The sequence below is a fragment of the Eschrichtius robustus genome, chromosome X, assembly GCF_028021215.1.
Source record: "Eschrichtius robustus isolate mEscRob2 chromosome X, mEscRob2.pri, whole genome shotgun sequence".
In the NCBI taxonomy this organism is placed as follows: Eukaryota; Metazoa; Chordata; class Mammalia; order Artiodactyla; family Eschrichtiidae; genus Eschrichtius; species Eschrichtius robustus.
The window spans coordinates 82,569,072-82,590,334 of NC_090845.1; the positions used below are offsets into that span (position 1 = coordinate 82,569,072).

Genomic DNA, 21,263 nt, shown 5'->3' on the forward strand with positions numbered 1-21,263 from the left:
TAACCACACTTGCCATAGAACCTGACGGGCCAATTTCCACTCAAGGGTATAGAGACGACCAGGCTGGAGGAGGGTGGTCAGCTGGCTAGGGCAGGGAGGATGTGAAAGCTTCCAGATTGGAGCTCTGGAAGGGGGTCATGAGTTCCTGCTGATGGGGAGGGGGAATGGCAGAGATGAATGGGAACCGCCAGACCCCAAAGGAGGGGGGGGGGGTTTGGAGAGAACTAGAAGAGGGCCTTCGGGGGAAAGGGAGGACGTGCCAATGTGGCCTGGCAGAGCACACACAGGACCCAGACCTGGGACACTCCGCTGGCTTGACTGCAGGGATGGTAGCAGAGGCTGGCCCAGAGTCCCCACCACAGGATGCCAGAGATACTGTTCTGGAAAAGGCTCTGACGTGGAGCAGCGCCCCGCCCCGGCCCCCCGGCCCCCTACCCCTACCCCTACCCCTCCAGAGAGAAGGCAGAACACAGAACACAGAATATGAGAGGTACTTTAATTGGAAACTGCTGTGAAACTGGGGCGGGGCGGGGGCAAAACAAGGGGGAGAGGAAGCCCTAGCTGAGGCAGAACAGGAGGGAACGAGCTTGGCCACAGCTCCCGGGCCCCAAAGGTACCAGCTGCTCCTCTTGCAGGAAGACGCTGGGCTCAACCTGTGAAACAGCGGAGTCAGGGAAGAGCCTCAAGCCAGGGCCAGCCCCCAGCCCTGCTCAACAGCCAGGACTGTGGGAAGGGGTACGGTGTGTGTAACACTCACTTCAAAGGGTCTGGAACTTGTCAGCCAGGTACTGCATGGCGGCTGCAACAGGGACAGGCATTAGCAGGCGCTCCAGACAGAGGGATATAGAAGCCCGTCCCCCTATCCCCGTGAGGAACCGCCTAGCCCTGCAACCTGAAACCCCCTCCAGACCCGATGCAAAGAGCTCTGGGCCTGATCACTCCCCACCACCCAAATTGAATGTGGAACCGGTTCCTAAAGGGAAACAAAATGTGCCAGCAGCTCTCATGCTGTGGGCCGTGCCACAACCAGTCAGAACTCGTCACACAAACAAACAAACAAACAATCCAACAAGAACCTTAGAAGCCACACCAAGCAGCAGTTCAAGGAAAAAATCAACGAGGCATCTCTAAAAGTCCTATCAGAAGGAGATTCCCTAGGACTGGTCTGGTTGGCAAAGTGTGCATGCAGTCCAGACAGTACTTTGCTACTTGTACACACGCCCAGCTGTACATGCACAGCCGGCTCCAGGGCCAGGCCTGCTAGGTTCTCCTCCCCACAGGGATGTTGGTCCCTGCGAGGCCGACTGCACCTGCAGCCCACCCCCACCCCAGGTGCCCACCTGGGTTCCGCACTAAGACACCGCTCTCTGTCCCTGGTTCCTCATACCAAGTTGCTCCTTAAGGTCGTCTATTTCTCTCTGTAGCACGAGACACTAGGCCAGCAGACACAGGAGGAAGAGAAATGATCAGTATACTCTGGCCTCCTCTCTCCTCCACCTTCTCCTCTCTCCAGGGCCCTCCATCCCAAAGCCGGGTGGCTAGACTGGCAAGGGCTCCTCAGTGGAAAGGAGGTGGGCTCCCTCCGTGGGGTACGCGATGGGGGCCCCACACATGTCAGTTGAACTTGGACCCAGATCCCGCCCTCGAGTTTGGGCCTGCATTTCCAGGAGCCAGAGGAAGCATTACCCAAGGACAGCCCGGCGTTCCCAGTGGCTGCTGCTGCCTTTCCGGTCTTGGGGGATGGTCAAGTGGCTCCCGGTCACCTGAGAGGGAAAGGACACACAATCCAGCTTCCCAGGCTCCCAGTGAGGTGGAAAGGGCCAAGCGGGGTCTAACGTGAGGTGAGGCAGCACCACCCTCCGCTGGCAACAAGCCGCCCCTGCTCTGCCCAGCAGCCCGAACCTTCTCTCTGGGCCTGCCTCCCCTGTTCCCCGGGGGCAGCCATTTCGCCACCGCGGTCCCCAAAGACTGTGGCTCTGGATTCGACCCTCCCAGAGCTGCAGCCACAGCCAGCACGTGGGAGAGCAATGTGGGCGAACAGGACTTAACAGAAAAGGCTGTTCCCCTGCAAGTCTACACCTGGAGGAGCTGTTTGGGGCACTGCCACCGATCACCCCGGCCGCACAAACCCCACACAGAGGATGTGGCGGCTCAAGGCCAGCCCTGCCAGCACCCCGTCTCCTGTGGGAGAAGCTGCCTGGGAGCAAGGCTGTGCCCCCAGCAGAGACAGAGCCAGAGGTTTCTGTCCTCAACCCCTCTCCCCTCCCCTCATATCAAACCCACGACACTCACCTGAGGGGACAGGCCCCCTGGGCATGACTTCTCCTGGGTTCAGGGCCAAGGGCTCTGAGTTTCCTGGATCTTGGGGGCCTCTGGTGTTGAGGTCGCCACTGCTGGCTTTTCCACGATGCATGCGTGGAAAAGATGTGCCTGGCCTGTAACCTGGCAGCTGAAACAAGAATTTCTCACCGATTTGGACTAAGGATGTGTGTCTGTGTGTGTGTCTGTGTGTGTGTGTGTGTGTGTGTGTGTGTATGTGTGTGTGTCTGTGAGACAGAGAGAGAGAGAGAGAGAGAGAGAGAGAGAGAGAGAGAGAGAGAGAGAGAGTGAGTTGTGTGATTCGGGGCCGGGGTGAGGCAGGGAATTGGGAAGGGAATTGAAAGGCTGATCTCATTAGCACTTTCTCCCTCAGTCAGCCCCAGGCCAGCAGGCAGAGCTGATCTAGGGACAACAGTGGGGCACTGAGAAAGCCCAGGTCCCCTGCAAGGAAGGTCTGGGGAACAGCTAGGAAGTAGGATTCAGGAAGCTGGTGAGTCTAAATACTGAGGCTTTTCGGGGAAGCTTTTAAGGGATCCCCCGACCCAATTCAGCTACCAGCCCTCCCTTCCGTCCCAGCCCCAGTCTCGCAGAGGAGGCTGGAAACAGGCCAAGGGTGGAGAACCGGGCCCAGCACACCCGAAGTGCTACCTTAATGTTTGTCCCTAGTAAAAGGAGCCCGATCTGGCATCCTAATGACCCAGTGACCGAGGGGCACCCAATGACGACCCCTGAGGGATGGACAGAGGCAGCATGGGTGAAGACGTGTGTCCTGGGGGCGGTTGGAGCGGGGGTGGGGGAAGAGTGGGGAGAGAGGAGGAGCATGGCCTACTCACTTGGCCCTTTGCGGCTGGGTCTCTATTTGGGTCCTTATCTTCTCCCGCCACCGCCTCAGACTCCCTTGCCCGCCTGGCCACGGATTTCTTCCCAGCGCCGGTGTGCTTGGACTGTTCGGTTCCCAAAGGGACCAAGGTATACCTCTTGGATCTCCCAAGCAGCGGAATACCAGAGATTGGGGGCAAGGTGGCCGGTTCCAGGGCAGTTGCCGAGATTCGCTCTCCCCCGGAAGGGAAGGTTGTCCCCAGGGCAAGTTTGGAGGCTCCCCTGAGGGATTTCTTCTCCTGGGCCCCCTTCTTCCTAGGAGTGACCCGCGGCAGGCCACCTGCAGCAGCAGCAGCAGCAGCAGCTCCCGGGTAGCTGGACCTGCTGCCCCCCTTCCCCCAGAGCACGCTCCGCATTTTCTTAGGGGAAGAGATGCCCTGCTCTCCCACGTCCTGCGTTTCCACAACCGAAGTGAGTCCTCGCGGAGCCGAGGACAGGGAAGAGCCTGGCACGTGAAGGAAATTCTCCCTGACTTGGAAATTCGAGTGTCTGGGAGTGTCCCCGGGATCCTCGGGTGTGCTGGGCTCGGCCTGGCCTCCTCCTCTGGGGTAAGTGCTCACCGTCATCAGCTGTGTCTCACTGAACTCATCTGAGGACTCGGGGTCGGACAGCAGCCAGGCCAGGCCTTCCTCGGGGAGCCGCTGGCGATCCGCAGCCACGTTCAACCTACGCTTAGGGCCTCTCTTAGGGTTCCCCCAGGCCCGGCCCGCTTCGGGCCCACCGAGGTGGAGAGGGCGGGCCGGAGCCGGCGGCGCTTCCCCACAGCTCTGGTCGGGCGCTCCTCGACCGCCGGGACCCGCCTCGAGGCCGGCCCACACGGCGGACACTTCGAAGGCGGCGCAGCTCTCCAGGGACGGGTGTCTGCGGACGCCCAGCACGTCCCACCCGGCCAGCTGCAGCAAGATGGCCGCCGCAGACTCCTCGTCCAGGTGCACGAGGTCCCTCGTGTCGTCAGCCGGGGAGCCAGGTCGGCCTTCGGGGCCGCACGGCACCGGCCCTCCCGCTTCCAGCATCTCCCGCTCCGACTGGAAGCCCTCGGGGTCCGGGAAGCCGCCCCCGCCCTCGCCGCTCCGCGGCTCCCCGGGCTCGGGGCCTGGGTCGGGTCCCCACGGGACTGCGGGGCCGGCCGGGCCGACGCCGGCCCGCTCCCCGCCCTCTGGGCCGAAACCCGTTCCCCACACCCACACAGACGCCTCATCGGGGGAGCTCATGTCGCGACCCTGGCGGCGCCGGAACCGGGGCGACGGTCGATGGCCCGAGTCGCGGTCGCGGTCGCGGTCACCGCGGGTGAGGCGGGCGGCGCTCAGAGGGCAGCGGCAGCCCCCTCACGCGCCGCACGAGCTCGCCTCAGACGAGACGACGCGCGGCTTCCAGCGCGCCTCCCACACCCGCGCCGCGGCCTCCTCATTGGTCCGGGCCCCGCCAACCAGCGGGCGCCTTGTTCGCCTGCCGCCTCGAGGCCTAACCAATGGGGTCGAGGGCCTCTGGTTTGCCCCCAAGCCTGTGGGCGGTCCGGGCAGTGGGCTGGCGAAGGGGATGGTGGGAGTGCCTCCCTCTGTCAAGCCTCTCGGCCCGCCTCCTCCTGTCCCGCCTCCCCTTTCCAGTTAGAGTCACAGCTCCGAGCCTCCGTCTCCCATCTACACAGGGGGTCGGGGAGTGAGGGCGCTGGGCTCCACGGGTGGTGAGGATGAAACGTCAAGATGGAGGCGCTGGACGCCTAGCACGCGCCGAAAGCATTTGCCAGCCTCCCTTCCACCGCAAGCCTTACGACCCAACAGGAGAATGGGCACAGGAGTCCCGCAGTCAGTGATCAGGGGTCGGCCAGAGAGCAAAGGGATCGTATTTTCGTTCTGTAAGGTCTCTGTCTCAACTGCTCCATCAAATGTGGCTCAGCAAACGTTACTGGCAGGCGGGTTTGGCGGACAGACGACTGGGGTTGGCCTCGCTCCCTCAGCCCTTCCCCCGCTCTGCGGCAAATTCAAAGAAGAGGAAATCGCAGTGGCCAGTTACACCCCAAGAGATGCTCCCCACCGCTGATCCTGGAGATGTGAGCTAAAACCACGAATCGGGTTTCACACACTAGGTTGACAACCTTCAAAGAGCTTAACCATTCCGAGGGTGGGAGAGGTTAGGAGCAAACCCCTGTGGCGGTGGTGCAAGAGATCCATTTGGGAGGTAATCTGGCAGAACCCATTGAAAGCAACTTAGTGCCAGCACGGACTCTGTGCCTGGCACTCTTCTAAGCGCTGGGCATAAATAGTAATGCATCCGCGTGACACGCCTAGAACTATAGCACCAACTATTACTGGCCTCTTACCGGTGAGGAAACAGGCACTGAGAGGTTCAGCCACTGGCCCAAGGTCATTCGGCTCGTGGGGATCAGCGGGCAGGATTGAAACCAATCAATCTGACTCCAGAGTCCTTGCTTTGAGCCCAAGATCTTAAAACTGGAAGGAAAAATAAAAGCTATTTCCTCTATGTTCCAGCAAGTCCGCTGCCTGGTACTTCTTCCGGAGACACGCTGGTACCTGTAGTGTGCAAGAACACAGGCACAAGGGTGTTGGTGATGGGAAAAACTGGGAACACTCCAAATTCCCATCAGTAAGGAAATGGATGAATGCAACGTGGCTTAGCATCCAGTAGCATAAAGCGTGGCAGTCCAAAGGAATGCATCAGGCCATTCTCACAGCTTTCGAAAGCATCCGCCTGACTTCAAACTGTAAGTTGCAGAACGATGGCTTTGGATTCACATTTGTAAATTAAAGCACTTGCGTGCGTGGGCACACACACACACACCAGTCAACCCTATGTAATATATGAGAATTCATTCAAGTATATGTACAAGTATGTTTTAAAGTTTTGAAGGACGCACAACCAAGGCCTACCAGTTGTGATGGCGGTGGGTGTGGATAGCCAGGTGTCTCTCAATTTTTCTTGGAACTGTCAGTTCTCAGCTTCCCTGAGCTGAGCAGTACTGATGTCTGGGGAGTGGTCCCTCTCTTGGTTTCTATATGGCCCATGGATGTTAGAATTTCCCTTGTCTGCCACCCAACTCCTACTCTGACACCCCTCCATTCCTCCCATACCTTCCTTCTGCTCTTTCCCTTTCATTCTCCTCTGCCTTCAGTCACCTCTCTCTCCTGCATCCTGCTCTGGCTGACCTCCTGGAGAGTCCTGGGATGTCTGAACCCCTCTTGTCTGTGGAACTCAAAGGCCCAGTTTTCTGGGTCTGCACCTGAGAAGCTGGCCATGCTGGAGAAGTTACAGAGCAGGGGAGATTGGGTGCACTGTAAATCTGCAATCCTCCTCCTCGAGCCTGCCCCCGATGGTGCCTGCCTGTTTGTGGATACCGCCCTCTTCCACTTCTCCCGGTGACTTTTTAAGTCATGGTGTGCTATTTCAAATATGTTAAAATGAATAAGGAAGGATATAGCAAAATCCCCTGCATCCACCAGCATCCTATGAAACATTACCAGTGGATCCAGTGGAAGCCTCCGTCTTCCCTCTCACCATTTCCACTCCCTTCCTCCCTCCCCCATAGAGAGACTCCCAGAACTTCTTCTCACCTTCTCCACTCTCTTCGTCCCTGTGGCTCTCCTACCTGCTCTTCCCCTGCATCCCATACGTCTCCAATGATGTCACTAATCTCTGCTCTACCCCCCTACACTCACCAGGATCCAATACTGGTTTTGACTTACTCTCTTGGCCTGGGGTGGGAGCCAGTGTCAGAGGTTCCTCTTGGCCTTCCCAAGGTGATAGCTCTTACTCCACAGACCAATGACCCAACGTGCAGGTCATTGCTCCAACTGCCAAGTGTATCACTTAGAATTATCAGCTTGGGGACTGGAGAAATGACCCCTATGTTGGTCCAGGGACCCAGTCAGCTCACCGTGAACTGATATCTATCCCCAACTCCTTTTACTGCCAGAACCTCATAAGCCCCACTCTAACAGGGCCCCATCATGACACTTTGGGCTTCCGGGATCAATGTCAGCTCAGAACCTGTGGCCAGTAGTCCTAGACATGTCTGTGTCCAGCGCCAGTGTGCAGTCACCCAAGCATCTAAGAAAACTGCTATAAACATTTGCATACAGATTTTTTGCGAATGTAAGTTTTCATTTCTCTTGGGTAAATATCTAGGAGTTAACTTGCTGGATTGAATCGTTAGTGTATTTTTAACTGTTTCCAGAGCGTCTGTACCATTTTTTGCATTCTCACCAACAATGCAGGGGAGTTCTAGCTGTTCCTCAGTCTCTCTAGCACTTGGTATTGTCTGTATTTTGTTTTTATTTCAGCCATGCTTATAGCTATGTTGTGGTATTTCATTGTGGCTTTAGTTATTTCCCTAATGACTAATGAGGTCAAACATCTTCTCAATAGCTTACTGGCCATCCAGTAAGCACAACGTCAGTTCGATTTCTTTTTTGCTCATTATTTATTGGGTTGTTTGATTTCTTATTACTGAATATCGAATGTTCTTTATCTCTTTCGGATACAAGTTCTTTACCATGCGTGCTTTGCAAATATTGTTTCCCAGTCTGTGGCTTATGCTTTCAAAAACAAAGAAACAGACAACACAATTTAAAAATGGGCAAAGGAATTGATTAGATATTTCTCCAAAGAAGACACATAAATGGCCTACAGGTATATGAAAAATGCTCAACATCACTAGTCATCAGAGAAATGCAATTCAAAACCACAATGAGTTATCACCTCAAAACTGTTAAGATGGCCAGTATTAAAAAACAAAAAACAAAAAACAAAAACTTAAAATAGCAAGTGTTGGCAAGGAAGTGAAGAAAATGAATCCCTTGTGCATTGCTGGGGGGAGTGTAAAATGGTGCACCCACCATGGAAAACAGTATGGAAGTTCCTAAAAAAATAAAAATAGAACTCCCATATGATCCAGCATTCCCACTTCCGTATATTTACATTTACATTACAAACTAATTGAAATCAGGGTCTTGCATAGATTATTGCACTCCCATGTTCATTGCACCATTATTCACAATAGCCAAGAGATGAAAACAACCTAAATATCTATCAACAGGTGAATGGATAAAAGGTAGTATATATAATGTATACATATAACAGAATATTATTCAGCCTTTAAAAAGAAGGAAATCTTGCTATATGCTGTAGTATGGATGAACTTTGAGGATATTATACTAAGTGAAGTAAGCCACTCACAAAGGACAAATACTGCATGTTTCCACTTATATGCGGTATCTAAAGTAGTCAAACTCTTAGAAGCAGGAAGTAGAATCCTGGTTGCCCAGGGCTTGGGGGAGGGGGAAATGGGGAGTTGTTGTTCAATGAGTATAGATTTGCAGTCATGCAAGATGAAGAATTCTGGAGATCTGATTACTACAATGTTCATATAGTTGACAACATTGTACACTAAAAAATTTGTTGATAAGGTCGGTTTCATATTATGTGTTTTTGCAATAAAAATAAATTAAAAAACAAAATGCCTTATTCAGTGGCTTTTCATATATTCCCAGTTGTGCATCTATCACAATCAATTTTAGGATATTTTTGTTAGCCCAAGAAGATGCCCTGTATCCCTTAGCCATCACCCCCTACCCCCCAACCCACCCCAGCCCTATAGGCAAGTAATAAACTACTTTCTGTCTCTATGATTTGCCTAGTTAGGAAATTTTGTATAAATGGAATCACGCAATATATAGTACGTTTTGTCTGGCTTCTTTCACTTAGTATAATGTTTTTGAGGTTCGCTCATGTTGTAGCATGTATCAGTACTTCAGTTATTTTTATTGCCAAATAATATTCCATGGTATGGCTATACCACATTTTATTTATACATTCTTCAGTTTATGTTTATGGGCATTTGGGTTATGTTTAGTTTGGGAATATTATGGATAATATTCCCAAACTAAATGCTGTTACGAATATTCATATACATCTTGAGTTCATGAGTTTTTTTGTGAACATATGTTTTCAGTTCTCTTAGGTAGATCCCTAGGAATGGACATTCTGGATCATATGGTAACTCTATGTTTAACTTTTTAAGAAAATACCAGAATATTTTCCAAAGAGATTCAACTATTTTACATTATCACCAGAAGTGTATGAGGATTCAAATTTCTCCAAATCCAAATATTTGTTATTATCTGTATTTTGGATTATAGCCATCCTATTGTTTTTGCAACATGGTATCTCATTATGGTTTTGATTTATATTTCCCTACTGACCAGTGGTTCTGAACATCCTTTCATATGCTTATTAACCACTTCTGTACCTTCTTTGGTGAAATGTCTATACAAATCTTTTACCCAATTTTTTAATGGGGTCATTTTCTTATTTATTTATTATTCTTATTCTTTATTCTGGATACAAGTTCTTTGTTAGATCTGTGACTTTCAAATATTTTCTCCCAGTCTGTACCTTGTCTTTTCATTTTCTGAATAGTGCCTTCTGAAGCATAAATGTTTTAAATTTTGATGAAGTCCAATTTATCAAGTTTTTCTTTTATGGATCATGCTTTTGGTGTTATATCTAAGAAATCATTGCCTAACTCATGTTTACAAAGATTTTTCTCCTAGGGTTTCTTTTAACAGATTTATAGTTGTAGGTTTTACTTTTAAGTCTCTGATCCGTTTTGCATTAAGTTTTGTGTGTGCTGTGAAGTAAGGTTCTAAGTTCGTATTTTTGCATGATATCCAGTTGTACCAGCACCACGTGTTGAAAAGACTATCCTTTCCCCATTGAATTGAAAATCATTGACCATAAATATAAGGAGAGTTCGTTATTTCTGAACTCTCAATTCTGTTCCATTGATCTATCTCTATGCCAGTACTACACTAACTTGATTATCTGTATTTTTATAGGAAGTAGTTTACTATTATAGTAAACTATTACTATAATACTACTAATACTATAGTAGTATAGTATACTATAGTAGTATTATAGTAATAGTTTATAGTTTTGAAATCAGAAAGTGGACGTCTTCCAGGTTTGTTCTTTTTCAAAGTAGTTTTGGATATTCTGTTTTGTTTTGTTTTGTTTTGTTTTTCATTTCCATATGAATTTTTGGATCAGCCTGTGAATTTTTACAAAGAAAGCCTGCTGAAATTTCGATAGAGATTGAATTGAACCTATATATCAATTTGGGGAGAATTACCATATAAATAGTGAGTCTTACAACCATGAACATGCAATGCCTTTCCATTTATTTAGATCATCTTGAATTTCTCTCAACAAACATCAATTTGTGTTTCTCAGTGCATAAGTATTACATTTGGTTTGTTAAATATATGCCTAAGCATTTTATTCTTTTTGATGCTATTGTAACTAGAATTAAGTGTTCCTTAATTTCATTTTTGGATTATTTGCTACATGTATATAGCAATAAAATTTGTTTTATGTATTAATCTTGTATTCTGTGATCTGTTGAACTTCCTTATTAGTTCTACCATTAGAACCATTCTTGTGGATTCCTTAGGATTTTCTGCATATGAAATCATGTCATCTGAGAATAAAAAAATTTCCTTTTTTATTTCCTATCTGGATGACTTTTAGGTCTTCTTCTTCCCTGTTTGAACTGGCTCAAACTTCCAGTGCAATAATGAATAAAAGTAGTGAGCATGTCTTTGTTGCTGACTTTAGGGGAAAAGTATGCAGTCTTTCACTACTAAATATGATGTTAGCTGTAGGTTTTTCATAGATATTCTTTATCATGCTGAAGAAATTTCTTTCTATTCCTAGTTTTTTATTGTTTTTATCATGAAAGGTGGTCGAATTTTGTCACATGCTGTTTCTGTGTCAGTTAATATGATAATGTTTCAGTGCTTTCTTCTTTTAAAATAGTGTATTACATAAACTGATTTTTAGATGTTAAACCAACCTTGTATTTCTAGAATAAATCCCACTTGGTTATGGTATATAATCCTTTTTATATGTTTCTGAATTCAGTTTGTTAATATTTTCTTGAGGGTTATTTCATCTATATTCATGAGAAAGATTGGTATGCAATTTTCTTTATTTTGGATGTCTTTGTGTGTTTTGGGCATCAGGGTAATTGTGCTGGTCTCAGCCAATCGATAGTGATACTGTCAGCTAGAAATACCTGGAGGCACTCACCTGGACTCCAAGGCGAGCCCCCACAGATATTTCCCCTTTCAGAACCAATGTTGTGGTTGAACTAGCCCTTGTGGTTCTTATTATAATTGCAAGATGCACCTCAGCAATAACCTTTAGGAAACTTTGAAAGGAGGAAGTTTATTACTCACAAGTCCTGGAGGGTACATGGCATGCCTTGGACCACACAGAAAGGTTGTGGGTGGAGAAAGAGAGCTGGGACCTGGGGTTATGTTTTTATCGGGGTCAAGAGTGAGGGGCCTAGGGTTTCTCAGATTCACTCTTTATTGATGAATTTAAAACAGAATGGGAATTAAAGTACAAGAAGGGAAAAACAGGCAGCCAAAGGGTCAGTTATCTAAGTCAATCAGAGATCTCTAAAACAAAGGAAACTTCAGGGGTGTGGTGGCCTGGCTCTTTACCTAGTCGTGTAGCTGGCAATTTGTTCTTTTTGATATAGCTGTCTTTGAAGTGGTGCCTCAGCAATCAGAAGCTTAATGTCAGGCACTTGCATTACAATTAAAAAAAAAAAAACTGTCAGAGGCTCACACTACAGTAATATTGGCCTACTAGAGCTATTTTGAAAGTGTTCATTCCTCTTCTGTTTTCTGGAAGAATTTCTGGAGTGTTGCTATTATTTCCATCTGAAATGTTTGATAGCATTCAGCAGTGATGCCATCTGGACAGGAGCATCATTGTGGGAAGATTTTTAATTATTAATTTAATTGACTGTCTATTATTGAGTCTGTTTTGAAGTTTGTGTCTCTCTACAAATTTTTTCATTGCATATATGTGTCTAATTTGTTGGTATAAATTTTTTCATACTATTTTCTTATAATTTTTAAAATTCAATAGGCTCAATGGTGATGTCTCCTTTTTCAGTCCTGATTTTAGTGATTCCTTAGGAATCTCTTTTTTTTTTCTTGGTCAGTCTGCCTAAGGTTTGTGATGTGTTATCTTTTGGTTTCATTGTGTTGTCCAAAAAAATTAATCAATAGTCAATCTAAGAAAAATGGACATTTTTCTTTGAGCCAACCTGAGGACTATAACATAGGAGACAATCTTCAGAAAACTCTGAGGACTGTTCCACCCATTGGAGGTAAAACCGTTATATAAGTTTTTGAGACAAAGTAGCATATTAATAGTTTACATAGTCCAACAAGGCGAGTAGTGGGTATTAATGACCCATTACAGGATTGAGAAAGGAAAGTTACTCTTAAGGAGTTGCCTTGCTGGTTCCAGGAGGAAATTTCTTTTCTTCCTTTCTTTCTTTTTTTTTTTTTTTTTCTTTTTTTTTTTGGCGTGTGGGCATTCCTGTATCTTTTAAGGGGATCTAGTTAATGTATAATGTGATGCACAAATCACACTAAAGGGGAGGGGGTAGTGGCTCAAATGGGCAGAGAGAATTTTATGTTTAAAATTTTTCTTGTCCTGCCTGAAAATAATTTTATTTCATTAATTCCACTTTTGATCATTAATCTTTCAATAGAAAGCATTAGGTGATCAAGTATTTGGTCCCTAAATGTTAGGGTTGTTCTTTACCTGCCTTGGGTCCATCATGTCCCTCGATGCTGGGTCCTAATAGCCCGGTTCTTTCTTTCCTTTTAGGGGGTGGTACTAGTAAGATGTCTGGCAAGGAATAACGGTCAATTCCAAGTTGTCCAATAGGACTTGCACCAATTTTACCTTGCATGTGCATTGTGCATGTCCATTATTTTATAGAGAACTATAGATGTGATCAATAGTTCCCAGTTGTTTAGATATCATTATCTTAGTAGGAGCAGGTGATACACAGTGCAAAAAACAAGAAACTAAAACTTTATAAGTTACACAAACTGTAATCAAAGTTGGCAATAGGAGGAACAATATCATTAGTAAAGATTTAAGCCAATATCCTCTTGAACCAAACCATTTTCCTAGCATTTCCCTTAAACTGGGAAGAGGATCATTCAGAGTGGAAATCTGATTTTTCAGACGCACCATAAGGGGGGGTTGCATTACAAGACTCATCAGGTATAAAAACACAACATTCACTATGTATTATAGCGTAAGCTCCCCCTTGAGAGGTGTTAGAATATTGAGGGCCATGCAATTCTGTAGGACTGCTTTTCTCATCATGGAAATTTCTGAACTGAGCAAACACATGGCTTGGTTACTATCATTTAAGGATTGCTGGGTGAATTTTGTTAAAGCCTCTATATGAGTAATGATATCTTCTATTCCAAGTGAAGGAATAAATATTGCAGCCAAATAATCATACCATTGGAAAACCGATTGAACCCAACATGCCAACATGGAAAGCAGAATGACAGCAGCTGTTTTCAAGGCTACCTGTAGGTGACATTGAGCCTAAAGGAAACCAATTGTACACCATCCTAACCAATCTGGGGAGATCCAAGGCCATAAATTTGTTCCATAAACCTATTGGGTCCTGTTAGGAGCTATCCCACCATTTTAACATCTAGTGAAAACCGTCTTTCAGACCTTGAAACATACACCCAAAGGTTATCAAACATTAGATAGGATTAATTTGGGATTTAAAAACATTGACTAATGTGGATCCGATGCCATCGTTCTGCAACTTGCAGCTTGAAGTCAGGCGGATGCTTTCGAAAGCTGTGAGAATGGCCTGATGCATTCCTTTGGACTGCCACGCTTTATGCTACTGGATGCTAAGCCACGTTGCATTCATCCATTTCCTTACTGATGGGAATTTGGAGTGTTCCCAGTTTTTCCCATCACCAACACCCTTGTGCATGTGTTCTTGTACACTACAGGTACCAGCGTGTCTCCGGAAGAAGTACCAGGCAGCGGACTTGCCGGAACGTAGAGGAAATAGCTTTTATTTTTCCTTCCAGTTTTAAGATCTTGGGCTCAAAGCAAGGACTCTGGAGAGTCCCAGAGCAGGGATTAGGATTTGGACATCTTTGGGCATGATTACTCTGCCCACCACACCCAGCTCCCTCTCCAGAGCTCACCTACACCTACCTTCTTTGTTTGTATCAGTTCCCCCCAAGAGTCAGAGAGAGCAGTTGGCCTGTGGTTGGGCTGGTGCTGGTGCGGAGCGGGTGGGGTGGGGAGGGGGCATCTTCCCAGTAATTGGGCAGGGAGCAGAAGCAGGCAGGATGGGGTCTAGGGCTCTCCAGGCCAGCCGCCACTGTCTCCCAGGCTGGAGAAGGGGCTTGAGGGGAAAGGCAAATGGGGTGAACTGAATGAGGGTGGGGTTCTGACCTCCTCCTACACACGGGGGCCAGATGTATGACCTGCCACTATTTCCCTCTGGAACTGGAGAGCTCAGGGCCAAGCCACAGCCTGTGATATACATGTTCCCAGCAACATTTTTCTGTGGTAGTTGGTCAGAACACGGAACAGAGAGATTGTGTGCTCAGTGGAGGGAAGGGAGGCAGGGAAAATGCATCACCAAGGGTTGAGGTCACGCCCTCCCATGTCACCTCCCTTTCAACAAGCTTCTCTATTTCCTCACACTGGTGACCACAGCCCCGAGACCCCCTCTGCCGACAGGCGGTGCTGGTGCTGGTGCTGGACTTCTCCCCGGGCACAAGTTGCCTGCACGTCTCGGTGAGCAGAAACCTCAGCTGGAAGGTCTCTGCCAAACTTAGTTACGCAGACAGCAGCGAGATGTGCTACACCGCCAAGCAATAACCAGTGGATCAGGCTCAGGGTCAAAGCTGTAAACTAAGCAGTCAAGCCCACCTTCTCCAGGGAGGGGTTTGAGTGGAAGGATTAAGTCCCACGAACGTTCTTTTCTGACCCTGAGGTCTGTGACTGTCCCATCCCACATGTGGTCTGTCCACCTGAGCTCATGCCATGAACTCTGGAAGCGAGTCAGGGTGAGAATATGGGGGAAGGGTGGACCCAAGTGCTCCCCATTGTCCAGGTGCAGTCACTCCTTACTTCCCATCCTCACTGCGCCCATCCTGCCCCCGTCCCAGGTAGCTCATGTTGGGTGGTCTCATATATGGGTCCCCTGATTCTAAGATGAGCTACTCTGAGGAGCCACCCTTCCCAATCTCATTCCATCCACACCCACAGTAGTTGTCAGACATCATAGGATCACAGAGTAGGATCGAGAGCCTCCTCCAGCGAATCCAACATTTTGAGCATCCCGACACCCTGTCGTGGGGTTTGGTGACTTCTGCATCATCCCCCTCCTATGTTTTGGGAATTTAACAACAACCCTTGAACAAAACAGATCCGACCCTTGCTTTTGCTCATTCAATGCCTTACAGAACCTGGACCAGCCTCTACTCCCTTTACGCCCTGAATCACACCTTTCTCCCTCAAGGGAGATTGTCCCTGATTACTTTTATTCACACACAGGGACACACAGTCACCAACCTGGAATGTCCTATCTACCATCATACCCCCTTTTGTGTAGTAAAACACCGGTCTTTCGGGAAGGGTGTCAGGCAGAACCACCCTCGCCTCACTCAAACACAAATCTGTCCCTCTGAGTCTCAGGCTGGTACAGCCCTGGGTCCCGGCTGAGGGAAGGAAGTGCTCCCCAACCTCCAGTGAGGGGGAAATCGAACATGGAGTTCAGACTCAATCTCGTGTGTCCTAAAGAGGCAGTCTGGGAGATTGAGCTGGGACACGGAAATATCATTTCCAGGAAAATCTGTGTCATGGGGCGGGTGGAAGAGTATTTGACGGGGACCATGCAAGAACACAGACCTACTAACCACACTTGCCATAGAACCTGACGGGCCAATTTCCACTCAAGGGTATAGAGACGACCAGGCTGGAGGAGGGTGGTCAGCTGGCTAGGGCAGGGAGGATGTGAAAGCTTCCAGATTGGAGCTCTGGAAGGGGGTCATGAGTTCCTGCTGATGGGGAGGGGGAATGGCAGAGATGAATGGGAACCGCCAGACCCCAAAGGAGGGGGGGGGGGGTTTGGAGAGAACTAGAAGAGGGCCTTCGGGGGAAAGGGAGGACGTGCCAATGTGGCCTGGCAGAGCACACACAGGACCCAGACCTGGGACACTCCGCTGGCTTGACTGCAGGGATGGTAGCAGAGGCTGGCCCAGAGTCCCCACCACAGGATGCCAGAGATACTGTTCTGGAAAAGGCTCTGACGTGGAGCAGCGCCCCGCCCCGGCCCCCTACCCCTACCCCTACCCCTCCAGAGAGAAGGCAGAACACAGAACACAGAATATGAGAGGTACTTTAATTGGAAACTGCTGTGAAACTGGGGCGGGGCGGGGGCAAAACAAGGGGGAGAGGAAGCCCTAGCTGAGGCAGAACAGGAGGGAACGAGCTTGGCCACAGCTCCCGGGCCCCAAAGGTACCAGCTGCTCCTCTTGCAGGAAGACGCTGGGCTCAACCTGTGAAACAGCGGAGTCAGGGAAGAGCCTCAAGCCAGGGCCAGCCCCCAGCCCTGCTCAACAGCCAGGACTGTGGGAAGGGGTACGGTGTGTGTAACACTCACTTCAAAGGGTCTGGAACTTGTCAGCCAGGTACTGCATGGCGGCTGCAACAGGGACAGGCATTAGCAGGCGCTCCAGACAGAGGGATATAGAAGCCCGTCCCCCTATCCCCGTGAGGAACCGCCTAGCCCTGCAACCTGAAACCCCCTCCAGACCCGATGCAAAGAGCTCTGGGCCTGATCACTCCCCACCACCCAAATTGAATGTGGAACCGGTTCCTAAAGGGAAACAAAATGTGCCAGCAGCTCTCATGCTGTGGGCCGTGCCACAACCAGTCAGAACTCGTCACACAAACAAACAAACAAACAATCCAACAAGAACCTTAGAAGCCACACCAAGCAGCAGTTCAAGGAAAAAATCAACGAGGCATCTCTAAAAGTCCTATCAGAAGGAGATTCCCTAGGACTGGTCTGGTTGGCAAAGTGTGCATGCAGTCCAGACAGTACTTTGCTACTTGTACACACGCCCAGCTGTACATGCACAGCCGGCTCCAGGGCCAGGCCTGCTAGGTTCTCCTCCCCACAGGGATGTTGGTCCCTGCGAGGCCGACTGCACCTGCAGCCCACCCCCACCCCAGGTGCCCACCTGGGTTCCGCACTAAGACACCGCTCTCTGTCCCTGGTTCCTCATACCAAGTTGCTCCTTAAGGTCGTCTATTTCTCTCTGTAGCACGAGACACTAGGCCAGCAGACACAGGAGGAAGAGAAATGATCAGTATACTCTGGCCTCCTCTCTCCTCCACCTTCTCCTCTCTCCAGGGCCCTCCATCCCAAAGCCGGGTGGCTAGACTGGCAAGGGCTCCTCAGTGGAAAGGAGGTGGGCTCCCTCCGTGGGGTACGCGATGGGGGCCCCACACATGTCAGTTGAACTTGGACCCAGATCCCGCCCTCGAGTTTGGGCCTGCATTTCCAGGAGCCAGAGGAAGCATTACCCAAGGACAGCCCGGCGTTCCCAGTGGCTGCTGCTGCCTTTCCGGTCTTGGGGGATGGTCAAGTGGCTCCCGGTCACCTGAGAGGGAAAGGACACACAATCCAGCTTCCCAGGCTCCCAGTGAGGTGGAAAGGGCCAAGCGGGGTCTAACGTGAGGTGAGGCAGCACCACCCTCCGCTGGCAACAAGCCGCCCCTGCTCTGCCCAGCAGCCCGAACCTTCTCTCTGGGCCTGCCTCCCCTGTTCCCCGGGGGCAGCCATTTCGCCACCGCGGTCCCCAAAGACTGTGGCTCTGGATTCGACCCTCCCAGAGCTGCAGCCACAGCCAGCACGTGGGAGAGCAATGTGGGCGAACAGGACTTAACAGAAAAGGCTGTTCCCCTGCAAGTCTACACCTGGAGGAGCTGTTTGGGGCACTGCCACCGATCACCCCGGCCGCACAAACCCCACACAGAGGATGTGGCGGCTCAAGGCCAGCCCTGCCAGCACCCCGTCTCCTGTGGGAGAAGCTGCCTGGGAGCAAGGCTGTGCCCCCAGCAGAGACAGAGCCAGAGGTTTCTGTCCTCAACCCCTCTCCCCTCCCCTCATATCAAACCCACGACACTCACCTGAGGGGACAGGCCCCCTGGGCATGACTTCTCCTGGGTTCAGGGCCAAGGGCTCTGAGTTTCCTGGATCTTGGGGGCCTCTGGTGTTGAGGTCGCCACTGCTGGCTTTTCCACGATGCATGCGTGGAAAAGATGTGCCTGGCCTGTAACCTGGCAGCTGAAACAAGAATTTCTCACCGATTTGGACTAAGGATGTGTGTCTGTGTGTGTGTCTGTGTGTGTGTGTGTGTGTGTGTGTGTGTGTGTGTGTATGTGTGTGTGTCTGTGAGACAGAGAGAGAGAGAGAGAGAGAGAGAGAGAGAGAGAGAGAGAGAGAGAGAGAGAGAGTGAGTTGTGTGATTCGGGGCCGGGGTGAGGCAGGGAATTGGGAAGGGAATTGAAAGGCTGATCTCATTAGCACTTTCTCCCTCAGTCAGCCCCAGGCCAGCAGGCAGAGCTGATCTAGGGACAACAGTGGGGCACTGAGAAAGCCCAGGTCCCCTGCAAGGAAGGTCTGGGGAACAGCTAGGAAGTAGGATTCAGGAAGCTGGTGAGTCTAAATACTGAGGCTTTTCGGGGAAGCTTTTAAGGGATCCCCCGACCCAATTCAGCTACCAGCCCTCCCTTCCGTCCCAGCCCCAGTCTCGCAGAGGAGGCTGGAAACAGGCCAAGGGTGGAGAACCGGGCCCAGCACACCCGAAGTGCTACCTTAATGTTTGTCCCTAGTAAAAGGAGCCCGATCTGGCATCCTAATGACCCAGTGACCGAGGGGCACCCAATGACGACCCCTGAGGGATGGACAGAGGCAGCATGGGTGAAGACGTGTGTCCTGGGGGCGGTTGGAGCGGGGGTGGGGGAAGAGTGGGGAGAGAGGAGGAGCATGGCCTACTCACTTGGCCCTTTGCGGCTGGGTCTCTATTTGGGTCCTTATCTTCTCCCGCCACCGCCTCAGACTCCCTTGCCCGCCTGGCCACGGATTTCTTCCCAGCGCCGGTGTGCTTGGACTGTTCGGTTCCCAAAGGGACCAAGGTATACCTCTTGGCTCTCCCAAGCAGCGGAATACCAGAGATTGGGGGCAAGGTGGCCGGTTCCAGGGCAGTTGCCGAGATTCGCTCTCCCCCGGAAGGGAAGGTTGTCCCCAGGGCAAGTTTGGAGGCTCCCCTGAGGGATTTCTTCTCCTGGGCCCCCTTCTTCCTAGGAGTGACCCGCGGCAGGCCACCTGCAGCAGCAGCAGCAGCAGCAGCAGCTCCCGGGTAGCTGGACCTGCTGCCCCCCTTCCCCCAGAGCACGCTCCGCATTTTCTTAGGGGAAGAGATGCCCTGCTCTCCCACGTCCTGCGTTTCCACAACCGAAGTGAGTCCTCGCGGAGCCGAGGACAGGGAAGAGCCTGGCACGTGAAGGAAATTCTCCCTGACTTGGAAATTCGAGTGTCTGGGAGTGTCCCCGGGATCCTCGGGTGTGCTGGGCTCGGCCTGGCCTCCTCCTCTGGGGTAAGTGCTCACCGTCATCAGCTGTGTCTCACTGAACTCATCTGAGGACTCGGGGTCGGACAGCAGCCAGGCCAGGCCTTCCTCGGGGAGCCGCTGGCGATCCGCAGCCACGTTCAACCTACGCTTAGGGCCTCTCTTAGGGTTCCCCCAGGCCCGGCCCGCTTCGGGCCCACCGAGGTGGAGAGGGCGGGCCGGAGCCGGCGGCGCTTCCCCACAGCTCTGGTCGGGCGCTCCTCGACCGCCGGGACCCGCCTCGAGGCCGGCCCACACGGCGGACACTTCGAAGGCGGCGCAGCTCTCCAGGGACGGGTGTCTGCGGACGCCCAGCACGTCCCACCCGGCCAGCTGCAGCAAGATGGCCGCCGCAGACTCCTCGTCCAGGTGCACGAGGTCCCTCGTGTCGTCAGCCGGGGAGCCAGGTCGGCCTTCGGGGCCGCACGGCACCGGCCCTCCCGCTTCCAGCATCTCCCGCTCCGACTGGAAGCCCTCGGGGTCCGGGAAGCCGCCCCCGCCCTCGCCGCTCCGCGGCTCCCCGGGCTCGGGGCCTGGGTCGGGTCCCCACGGGACTGCGGGGCCGGCCGGGCCGACGCCGGCCCGCTCCCCGCCCTCTGGGCCGAAACCCGTTCCCCACACCCACACAGACGCCTCATCGGGGGAGCTCATGTCGCGACCCTGGCGGCGCCGGAACCGGGGCGACGGTCGATGGCCCGAGTCGCGGTCGCGGTCGCGGTCACCGCGGGTGAGGCGGGCGGCGCTCAGAGGGCAGCGGCAGCCCCCTCACGCGCCGCACGAGCTCGCCTCAGACGAGACGACGCGCGGCTTCCAGCGCGCCTCCCACACCCGCGCCGCGGCCTCCTCATTGGTCCGGGCCCCGCCAACCAGCGGGCGCCTTGTTCGCCTGCCGCCTCGAGGCCTAACCAATGGGGTCGAGGGCCTCTGGTTTGCCCCCAAGCCTGTGGGCGGTCCGGGCAGTGGGCTGGCGAAGGGGATGGTGGGAGTGCCTCCCTCTGTCAAGCCTCTCGGCCCGCCTCCTCCTGTCCCGCCTCCCCTTTCCAGTTAGAGTCACAGCTCCGAGCCTCCGTCTCCCATCTACACAGGGGGTCGGGGAGTGAGGGCGCTGGGCTCCACGGGTGGTGAGGATGAAACGTCAAGATGGAGGCGCTGGACGCCTAGCACGCGCCGAAAGCATTTGCCAGCCTCCCTTCCACCGCAAGCCTTACGACCCAACAGGAGAATGGGCACAGGAGTCCCGCAGTCAGTGATCAGGGGTCGGCCAGAGAGCAAAGGGATCGTATTTTCGTTCTGTAAGGTCTCTGTCTCAACTGCTCCATCAAATGTGGCTCAGCAAACGTTACTGGCAGGCGGGTTTGGCGGACAGACGACTGGGGTTGGCCTCGCTCCCTCAGCCCTTCCCCCGCTCTGCGGCAAATTCAAAGAAGAGGAAATCGCAGTGGCCAGTTACACCCCAAGAGATGCTCCCCACCGCTGATCCTGGAGATGTGAGCTAAAACC

General features: G+C 51.6%; 2 protein-coding genes across 2 annotated transcripts; both read right to left on the reverse strand.

Annotated features, from left to right (window-relative positions):
* Positions 1-758: 758 nt before the first annotated feature.
* LOC137756500 (uncharacterized protein CXorf49 homolog) lies at positions 759-4,409 on the reverse strand. Its single transcript, XM_068532742.1, has 5 exons — positions 3,153-4,409; positions 2,293-2,449; positions 1,687-1,763; positions 1,388-1,433; positions 759-799 (listed from the first exon to the last, which is right to left on the reverse strand). Exons 1-5 carry the CDS (start codon positions 4,407-4,409, stop codon positions 759-761), a joined length of 1,578 nt encoding a protein of 525 aa, XP_068388843.1.
* Positions 4,410-16,748: 12,339 nt separating this feature from the next.
* On the reverse strand, positions 16,749-20,414 carry LOC137756794 (uncharacterized protein CXorf49 homolog). Its single transcript, XM_068533323.1, has 5 exons — positions 19,155-20,414; positions 18,283-18,439; positions 17,677-17,753; positions 17,378-17,423; positions 16,749-16,789 (listed from the first exon to the last, which is right to left on the reverse strand). Exons 1-5 carry the CDS (start codon positions 20,412-20,414, stop codon positions 16,749-16,751), a joined length of 1,581 nt encoding a protein of 526 aa, XP_068389424.1.
* Positions 20,415-21,263: the final 849 nt, after the last annotated feature.

Excerpts from the sequence above, each read along its gene's own strand:
- LOC137756500 (XM_068532742.1), bottom strand. The coding sequence starts at position 4,409 with ATGAGCTCCCCCGATGAGGCGTCTGTGTGGGTGTGGGGAACGGGTTTC. Across the intron at positions 2,450-3,152 it reads ACCCAGCCGCAAAGGGCCAA|CTGCCAGGTTACAGGCCAGG; the intron begins GTGAGTAGGCCA and ends TTCTTGTTTCAG. Across the intron at positions 1,764-2,292 it reads CAGGGGGCCTGTCCCCTCAG|GTGACCGGGAGCCACTTGAC; the intron begins GTGAGTGTCGTG and ends TTTCCCTCTCAG.
- LOC137756794 (XM_068533323.1), bottom strand. The coding sequence starts at position 20,414 with ATGAGCTCCCCCGATGAGGCGTCTGTGTGGGTGTGGGGAACGGGTTTC. Across the intron at positions 17,754-18,282 it reads CAGGGGGCCTGTCCCCTCAG|GTGACCGGGAGCCACTTGAC; the intron begins GTGAGTGTCGTG and ends TTTCCCTCTCAG. Across the intron at positions 16,790-17,377 it reads CGACCTTAAGGAGCAACTTG|CCGCCATGCAGTACCTGGCT; the intron begins GTATGAGGAACC and ends TCCCTGTTGCAG.